The sequence below is a fragment of the Bidens hawaiensis genome, unplaced genomic scaffold, assembly GCF_021521415.1.
Source record: "Bidens hawaiensis isolate Kalapana, Puna unplaced genomic scaffold, B.hawaiensis_p1.1 tig00016188_1, whole genome shotgun sequence".
NCBI classification, from domain to species: domain Eukaryota; kingdom Viridiplantae; phylum Streptophyta; class Magnoliopsida; order Asterales; family Asteraceae; genus Bidens; species Bidens hawaiensis.
Genome location: NW_027492472.1, coordinates 155,379 through 164,178, shown reverse-complemented (window position 1 = coordinate 164,178; position 8,800 = coordinate 155,379). Strand labels below are relative to the sequence as shown.

The 8,800-nt window shown below is 38.0% G+C and overlaps 2 protein-coding genes across 3 annotated transcripts; one reads left to right on the top strand and one right to left on the bottom strand.

The window, feature by feature from the left end:
* The first annotated feature begins 953 nt into the window (after window positions 1-953).
* Window positions 954-5,277, top strand: LOC143550786 (autophagy-related protein 11-like). The gene is made up of 6 exons (XM_077041377.1): window positions 954-2,583; window positions 2,788-3,449; window positions 3,480-4,237; window positions 4,322-4,539; window positions 4,616-4,829; window positions 4,897-5,277. Exons 1-6 carry the CDS (start codon window positions 2,198-2,200, stop codon window positions 5,206-5,208), a joined length of 2,550 nt encoding a protein of 849 aa, XP_076897492.1. The 5' UTR covers window positions 954-2,197; the 3' UTR covers window positions 5,209-5,277.
* Window positions 5,278-5,850: 573 nt separating this feature from the next.
* LOC143550760 (uncharacterized) lies at window positions 5,851-8,800 on the bottom strand. 2 transcript variants are annotated; one of them, XR_013138383.1, is made up of 3 exons: window positions 6,962-8,800; window positions 6,081-6,267; window positions 5,851-5,989 (listed from the first exon to the last, which is right to left on the bottom strand). XR_013138383.1 is itself a non-coding variant. In XM_077041354.1 (2 exons), the coding sequence occupies exons 1-2, from the start codon at window positions 8,465-8,467 to the stop codon at window positions 6,244-6,246; spliced, it is 1,530 nt and encodes a 509-aa protein (XP_076897469.1). In that variant the 5' UTR covers window positions 8,468-8,800; the 3' UTR covers window positions 5,851-6,243. The 2 variants fall into 2 exon arrangements, 1 of the variants encoding a protein (XP_076897469.1); XM_077041354.1 differs by having other exon boundaries at window positions 5,851-6,267.

Here is an 8,800-nt window from a genome sequence, read left to right as displayed (position 1 = left end):
AAATTGAGCCCCCCCCCCCCCCCCCGACGAACTTGTCCAAGCTTCACCACTGCTAGGAATAGAGAGGCTACAATTTTGCATCAAGCCTTGGACATAAGGCACATAACACTCAACCATCGGGACACCGCCGATTGGTGCATGTACCATTGTCTTTCGGCTATCAACACCACCACATGATGACTATTTAACCTTCCCCCACTTTTAACGTTATTTTCACGATATTAGTAAAATAACGTCAAAATTAGTGCAATTTTATAAATATTTGAACTGAACGAGTTTAATCTTAAACGACTGTTCACGGATATTGACCTTACGAATAAAAAATGAGTGTATCCTAATATATTAAACCAGTAACCCATTTTTGAAAGATACATCAACCTTAAAAAAAAAGTTTCACAATCATTAAAGAAAAAATGTGATGATAATAATAAAACACACAATCATTTAAAAAATAAGTTCGAAGTGAAATATAATGATCATTTAAACAAACTTTTAATATTCTAAAAACTTGAATCCAACAAATAAAACTATAAAATTGACGGAACATGAAAAATTTTTAAGGGTAAAAAATAATTGTACGCTTTTATTTATGCGTTTTGTCTATATATTTATATATTTGTTCATATATAATTATATATAAAATAAATTAAAATATTCGAGCCGAACCGATCAGACCTTTGCTCGTTACTTGGCTCGTTTACAAACCGAACCGAGCAGAGCAGCTCGTTTTCAATCGAGCGTAAAAACGAGCGAGTATTTTTCGAGCAATTTTCGAACGAGCGACGAGCGAGTTCGAGCAACGAGCCCTTTGAACGGCTCTTGATACATCAACCTTAAAAAAAAAGTTTCACAATCATTAAAAGAAAAAATGTGATGATAATAATAAAACACACAATCATGCCATGCGACAACTCTACAGTCTCCATCATCATCATCCAAACAAACATATAATAATATTATTAACACCAAACGACTCAACCCATCAACAAACAATCGCTTATACACACACACATATAACCTATACATACACATTCATTCACCCTGCTAATTATCAATCAATCCTCTGTTTTTCCCCAAAATCTCAAATTGGCCCAAAAGCTTCGAACTTTATAACGAATTGAGCTTCAATTTGTGTAATTTTAGGTTTTGATTGACAGATTCTTGGTGCGTTTCAAGAATCTTGGATTGATTTCAATGGTGGGTGTTGAACTGTTGATGGGTATTAGGTTTTGTTCTCAAATTAGCTAAAAAGCTTCAAACTTTTTAATAATTTGAGTTTCAATTTGTATAATTTTGGGTTTTTATTGACAGATTCTTGGTGGGTTTCAAGAATCTTGGATAGATTTCAATGGTGGGTGTTGATTGGTATTAGGGTTTTGTTGATTATAAAATTAGGGTTTTTTTGAAATTGGGCATTTTTAAGTGGTGGGTGTTGATTTAATTTGGGGGTTTGTCAAGATTTGAACTGAATTTGTTTGCAGATTTTGGTGATTGGTGAGAAGTTAGCTGGAATCGATCGAATCGGTCGAGGGTAATTTGGTCTTTTTACTACTTTTATCAGTTTCTTGATAATATTATGGTGTATGATTATTTGTGGGATTGAATTTGGGATTTTGGGTTTATAAAAGATGAGTTCAAGTGAGAATGTTATACAAAGGGGGAACCTTTTGGTTCATATAGCCGAAAACGGGCATTCTTTTGAGCTCGATTGTGATGAATATACCCTTGTGGAATCAATCCAACAGTATTTGGATTCTGTTACCGGGATTCGGTTAAATGATCAGCTTCTGTTGTATTTGGATATGAAGTTGGAATCACAAAATCCGCTCTCGGCGTATAAACTCCCATCCGATGATGGCGAAATTTTTTTATTTAATAAATCGAAAATGCGGAGTAATTCGGCCCCACCGGAACCCGAACAACCCAAGGAACTTGAATTATTGGAAAACAACTATCCCGACCCGCAACGACCGTCATCGTCATCACACGATCCACATCCGCTGGATGAAGCGCCTGACCCCGCTTTAAAGGTGTTGCCGTCATACGAAATACAGTTTAGGTACCATTACCAGTTCGGTGACACAATTTACCAACGTACCGTTATGAAAACGAAGCGTGTGAGCGGCTTGCACGAGAGCAACGGGTGTAAGAGAAAGCATTAGAAATAGCCAGGGGTAATTTGGACCATTTTTATAAAATGATCCTCCATAACTACACGGATTTCGTTAAGTGTTACTCGCAGCAACAGCGGACTCATTCGAATCTTTTGGTAAATTTTGGGCGGGATTTGGAGAGGCTTCGGGCGGTTAAACTCATGCCCGTGTTGCAGACGGCTGACCGGAAGTGTTTGTTGGATTTTGTGAAAGAAGATAATTTGCAAAAAATGGTGGATGATTGCAGCAACTCTCATAGGCAGTTTGAAAGTAAAGTTGGAGACTTTAAGAATGAATTTGGAGAGTTAAAACGAAGCACTGAGCATTTGTTTTCTTGTAATGCTTCATTACTCAGTAAGGATTTAGAGAGAGCGGTTAAGGAGCACGAGCATCATATTGATGAGCAGAAAAGTATATTGCAAGCTTTAAGGTTAGTCTTATTGCACAGTTAGATTTACAACTATATATATCAGGAGGTGTTTGGATTTGTGTTTATCTGATAATATGTGGTTAAACAGATTCTCGTGTTGTTTTAATCACTCGTCCAAACGCTCCCATATTCCTTAATGTTTTATTTTTTTTTAATACCAAAATGTTATTTTTTTGTTAACTTGAAATATATTCATTAATGCAGCAAAGATGTTGGCTTGGTGAAGAAACTCGTGGACGACTGTTTGACCAGTCAACTCTCCAACTCTCTCCGTCCTCACGATGCTGTGTCAGCATTAGGCCCGATGTACGAGGGACACGACAAAAGTTACCTCCCCAAAATGCTAGATTGTGAGCGGGCCATTTCCAACCTGTTAATCTTCTGCAAGAACAAAAAAAACAAAATGAATATTTTCGTTCACAAATACATGCAAAAAATCGCATATATTCAGTACACAATAAAAGACGTAAGGTACAAGTTTTCGGTTTTCACTGAAGCACTAAAACGCCAAAACGATCAGTTTGAGCATTTGAAAGTGGTACGTGGAATCGGGCCCTCTTATCGAGCATGTCTTGCGGAAATAGTGAGGAGAAAATCGTCCATGAAACTTTATATGGGAATGGCGGGTCAGTTAGCCGAACGCCTCGCAGCCAGACGGGAATCGGAAATTAGAAGACGGGAAGACTTTTTTAAAGTCAACAGTTTGTTTATACCTCGAGATATATTAGCATCGATGGGGTTATACGATACACCTAACACTTGTGATGTTAATGTAGCTCCGTTTGATACTAATTTACTTGATATTGATATTTTGGATTTGGACCGTTTTGCCCCTGAGCATTTAGTGGGAGTTGGTTTTAAGAAGGGTTCGCCTTCAATGTCTCGAGATGTTGAAGGTTCCGAAAGTGGGCCTGAAAGTGGACTCGAAAGTTATAATGATTTCGTGGAAGATTCTGAATTAGAAGAGATTGCGGGAACGAGTAAATTGGAAGTTGAAAATGCAAAACTAAAAGCCGAGCTTGCTTCAACGATAGCTATGCTTTGTTCGGTCTCACCCGAAACCGAATTTGAAGATAATGAAGTGGGAAATGCGTTAAAACTATCTGCTGAAAAGACTGCCGAGGCGCTACGGTTAAAAGACGAGCACGAGAAGCATTTGGTCAATATGTTGAAAGTCAAACGTATGCAGTGCGAATCATACGAGAAGCGAATTAAAGAGCTTGAAAACCGGCTGTCGGATCAGTATTCTTTAGACCAAAAAGTTAATAAAGACTCGTTATCCGAGCCGATGGACGAAGCTTCTTATGCTTCAAGTTCATTACTTTTGAAATCGGGAGGTGTTGATTCGTCTGAAACAATGAACGCTAATTTGGATTCATTGATGGTGGAACCGACCCGCGATGAAAAAGATGAAAAGGAAGCTATGGTGTTGGCAACAAGCTCAACCGCCGATTACATGCCACCACAGCTGAAAAGTTTGACCGATGATGAACCGGTCAAAGGTAGTGATCTTGTGGCGGAATTGCAGAATTTGGTTACCGAGAAGTCAAATCAGTTAAACGAAATGGAAACGAAGCTTCGGGCTGCAGTCGAGGAGGTTACGAGGCTGGGTAGCGAGCTGGAAATCAGTCGGAATCTTTTAGAAGAATCTCAGGTTTCATATTTTGTGTTTTCTTAAGTTAACTTCAATTTTTTAGGTTCTAATAATAATTTATTGTTTTTTTTTTTGTGGTATTAGATGAATTGTGCTCACTTAGAGAATTGTCTACACGAAGCGAGAGAAGAGGCTCAAACTCATTTATGTGCAGCAGACCGTAGGGCGTCTGAATATAGTGCATTACGCTCGTCTGCTATCAAAATCCGCAGCCTTTTTGAAAGGCTAAAAACATGTGTTTCTTTAAACGGTGTTGTCGGTTTTGCTGACTCGTTGCGCGCTTTAGCTCAATCTCTCGCCAAGTAAGTCCTCACAATATTAATATTAATGTAACGTTTATTTTGAACAAGTAATAATATGATTTTTAACCGTGTTTAGTTCTGTAAATGACAATGGGGACGATGGTATAAGCGAGTTCCGTGAGTGTGTACGCGTGCTCGCAGAAAAAGTCGGTGTTTTGACAAGTCAACGGGCCGAGCTGATTGAAAGGTACAAAAAGACGGAGGCGTCACACGAACAGCGTACGAAGGAGTTGGGAGAACAGAAAGATTTAGTTAAAACTTTGTACGCGAAGCTTCAATCCGAAAAACAGGTTTATAACAAAAATATTCAAATAATATTTTATTAATTCAGGAAATAGCTAATAGTATATTTTTCAGGTGAATAAGGAGAAGATATCGTTCGGTCGGTTAGAGCTTCACGAGATAGCTGCTTTTGTACTTAACACAGCCGGTCACTACGAGGCGATAAACCGAAACTGCTCTCGTTATTATCTTTCTTCAGAGTCAGTTGCTTTATTTGCAGACCATATTCCGCACCGGCCAGCTTACATCGTGGGCCAGATCGTGCATGTTGAGAGACAGATCGTGAAGTCCGTGGACGCGGGCCAGTTTAACCCGTATGGTTTACCGGTTGGTTCCGAATATTTTGTGGTGACGGTTGCTATGATACCGGATATTGCTGCTTCCTGATCGTGAACACTCGGTAAGATATGATGGAAGAATGTGAAAAACCGAGCCGAGGTCAGTGTATATAGTTGATGATTTAATGGAAGAATCAGAAAGTTAGTTGATTGAATTTGGTCTGGTTATTGTGTACAGTTGATGATGATCATAACATGTTCAGTTGTATATATATTATGAACACTTTAATCTGATCATGTAAAAGAACTTTGTATATTATCTTGATGAAAAATTGGAATTAGTTTATGTAGAATTCGCGTCTTAACAGGTTTAACAGGTTAGAAACGACGCACTTAACACAACCACACAAGTATCAAACATGAATATTAGGATCCATTACAGGTTAATTTTATGTCATTTGTGCATTTATTAACAACTAGATTAAACTTTGGTTTCGGTTATTTAACCAAGTCAAGTTTGAACTATTTTTAAACTAAATGAACATGTAAATAGAATCAGTGACGCCAAATGGGAAGTGACTGAATGTTAACATATACGTTATCGGTATATATATTCACATGGTTTTTTTTTACAACATTGACGCGTATACCCAACCCACACATATACATATAAATTGCAATGTGACAATTGTTGACATAGATAATATCAAAAAATGATGTAATGGATATGATTATAACAGATACATATACATAATTACAAAATTTATTTACTGAGCTATGCAATAGATAATTAGATATACCACAAAAGTAGTGAGATGAATGTATCTAATTTGCCTTGTGAACATGTATTAACCACCAAAACCTCTGAATTAATGTGATGTTAATATAAACTGCAAGTAACAAATACATAATTATATACAAGTATGAAGCTTATACTAAAAACATTACTCTAAACATAATCAAGTCACTAGAACAACTCACTTTCCTCGTGTTAAAGAGATCAACACGCGCGGTTCCTTGACTTCGTGTCGATACAAAGCAGTTAGCAAAGACTCGTTTTTTGTTACATGTCAAACGTTAGCAAGATTCTCGTACATGGTACATTATGTCATATCCACAATCTCGGTGGCGATTATGTAGGCAGTCAAATCCAGAGATCCCAGAATGCCTATGTCCATGAATCAACCACCACTTGTTAACTAACTAACTAACTAACTAACTAACATAGGGATGTTAAATGGTTGGGTTTGGGGGTCGTACCCAACACGAGTTTTTGTGGGTTGACACGAGCACGACCCATGTACCTTGAAATTGTATTTTAATATATTTTATTTTATTTTTTTACATACTAATACTCTAAAACTACTAATTTAAAACCAAATGTGTAAATTTACGAAAATACCTTCATGTGCCTTGCACATGACCAGATTTAACGAGAATAGTTAACTGGGTTATGTCCAAAGGACATAATGTGATAGAGTTTTTAAACGTAAAGGATGTTTTATGCCGTTTCTTTTGTTAAAGGACGTCCATTCAAAAAACAATCAAACATAAAGGACGTCATTTGCTATTCTGTCTAATTACTTTTAAACTATAAACTTGACGCTTGTTTCTTATTTGCCTTCTAAAATTTAACATAAAATAACCATATAGTTATGACATGAAACACATTTTTTTTATTTTACGTTTAAAAGGTATAAATTTAACAGCTTAAATGGGTCGACCACAAATCCGCCACGTGGAACCGAATACGACCCATTTAGGTAAATGTGTTTGTGGGTTTGACCCAAAACTAAATTCACACCCAACCCGTTTTAACTCGTATAAAAGGTATCCGTCGAACATTACACAATCTAACATACCTCTTCAAGCCGAAGCATGGGTAAGTCATATTTTGAAGAAGACTCCTTGCCTTTTTTGCTTCTACTTCTAATTTCAGCGTGCATCTTATCAAGTTTCTCGTTAATCTCGTACAACAGTCTCAACTCACGTCCATCTCTCGGCGTAGCCCTTTCGCGTCCTACATTGTGTCCTACAGTCTCGGTTTCACCACTACTTATCTCAGTTGTCCTGTTAGCCTGAACCGGAGTCAAATGACAGTCAACGTCAATACCATCTCCAACCAAACTCACCTTTCTGTTCTTATCTATTGGAAGTAAACCTTTCTTTACAGGAAACGCAGTCAACTTGTTGACTTTTTCGTCGTCTTTAAAGATCGATTTTCCCTCGTCTTTATACGGGCTTTCTTTAGAACACGGTTTCGTAGGTAACTGAGAAAAAGATGGCAACTTTTTGACCTTTTCATCGTCTTTAAAGACTGTTTTACCCTCATCTTTACAAATGGTGTCGTCTTCTTCAATCTGTGGAACTTCAAACACGTCACACACGCTCGGTGAATCCGAATGCATCTTCTCATCTGTTGACTTTTGTGAAGACTCTGCAACGTCCATTTCATTCATCTTTGCAGGAATTGAAGAACATCTCGAAGGGTATGCGGACGTAAAGCAAAAAGAATTGTCTCCCGATATCTGTCCTACAACTTCATCTAACTCCCGAATCTGCTCCAAATACGAAGTAATATCCACAGTTGACGAAAACTGGGTTCCCAAACGGAATTCAAAGTTTTGATTATGTTCATCTTCGCGCGTACTTTCTTCAACTACTTTAGCAATCATATCAGGGTCATCCATTATGGACCGATCACGTTCTAAATGACCCTTTTTCACATTAGGCAACGTTAAACGTCTTGGAGGCGTTGCAGCACTCGTTTCGCCTGCTAAACTCCCGTTTATTTGTAACAAATTCTCGGGAAACTTGAGTTCGTGGACTCCGATATCGTCAAATCCTAAGCTTAATAATCTGTATCTATACGCTTGAACTTGGTAATCTAAAGACGCGATTTCCATTTCTTTATGGTACATAATTTCTTCAAACGTTTCCATTGACTCTTCCGCATGATTCATCTTCTCTTCTGCTAATCTCTTGTACTGTTCGGCTTCCATTTTTACCTCAGCTTTTTCGCCTTGAAGACGCAGGATCATCGACATTGCTTCATTCGCTGCAGTGGCTGCAGCTTCTCGTTCTACGTCTAATTCATGATAAAGCTTTTGTAGAAGCCGTTGTTGTGTACAAAGAGCGTCTTTTAAACTTTTACCATTCGGATCTCCCGCCAATGCTGGATTTGAATTCAGAACCGGATTCGAACTTGGATCCGGAACTGGAACCGGAACCGGATTTGAATTTGGAACCGGAACTGAAACAACCGGATTTGAACTTGGAATCGGAACTGGAACCGGAACTGGACTTGAACTTCGATTCGGAACCGGAACCGGATTTGAATTTGGAATCAGATATCGATTCGGATTCATCGTGCTCGTTTTCAGGTTATTCGGATTCTCGATCTTCTCGGAGGCAATTCAACAAACACCTGGTGTGCATTCGAAACGATTACCGGATTCCGCCAACCCAGCTACAAAATTATATTAAAGCAACACCCAATTAATATCAATGATCAAACTCCCAGAAATGTATAGTTTCAGGCAATTTAAATCCAAAATTTCTCAGAGGCAATAACACAAACACTTGGTGTGCATAAAAAAGAAACAAGAAAAAAATGGGATTAGGGTATCAAAAGCCAGCCCCCATGGATCATCATGGGTATATGGCTTTTGATTAACACCTTATAAAAGAATGTTCTTGTT

Coding starts and splice junctions, on each gene's coding strand:
- LOC143550786 (XM_077041377.1), top strand. CDS start 2,198: ATGATCCTCCATAACTACACGGATTTCGTTAAGTGTTACTCGCAGCAA. Junction 4,238..4,321: donor ATCTTTTAGAAGAATCTCAG/GTTTCATATTTT, acceptor TTGTGGTATTAG/ATGAATTGTGCTCACTTAGA. Junction 4,830..4,896: donor AGCTTCAATCCGAAAAACAG/GTTTATAACAAA, acceptor TATATTTTTCAG/GTGAATAAGGAGAAGATATC.
- LOC143550760 (XM_077041354.1), bottom strand. CDS start 8,467: ATGAATCCGAATCGATATCTGATTCCAAATTCAAATCCGGTTCCGGTT. Junction 6,268..6,961: donor CCATGCTTCGGCTTGAAGAG/GTATGTTAGATT, acceptor TCATGGACATAG/GCATTCTGGGATCTCTGGAT.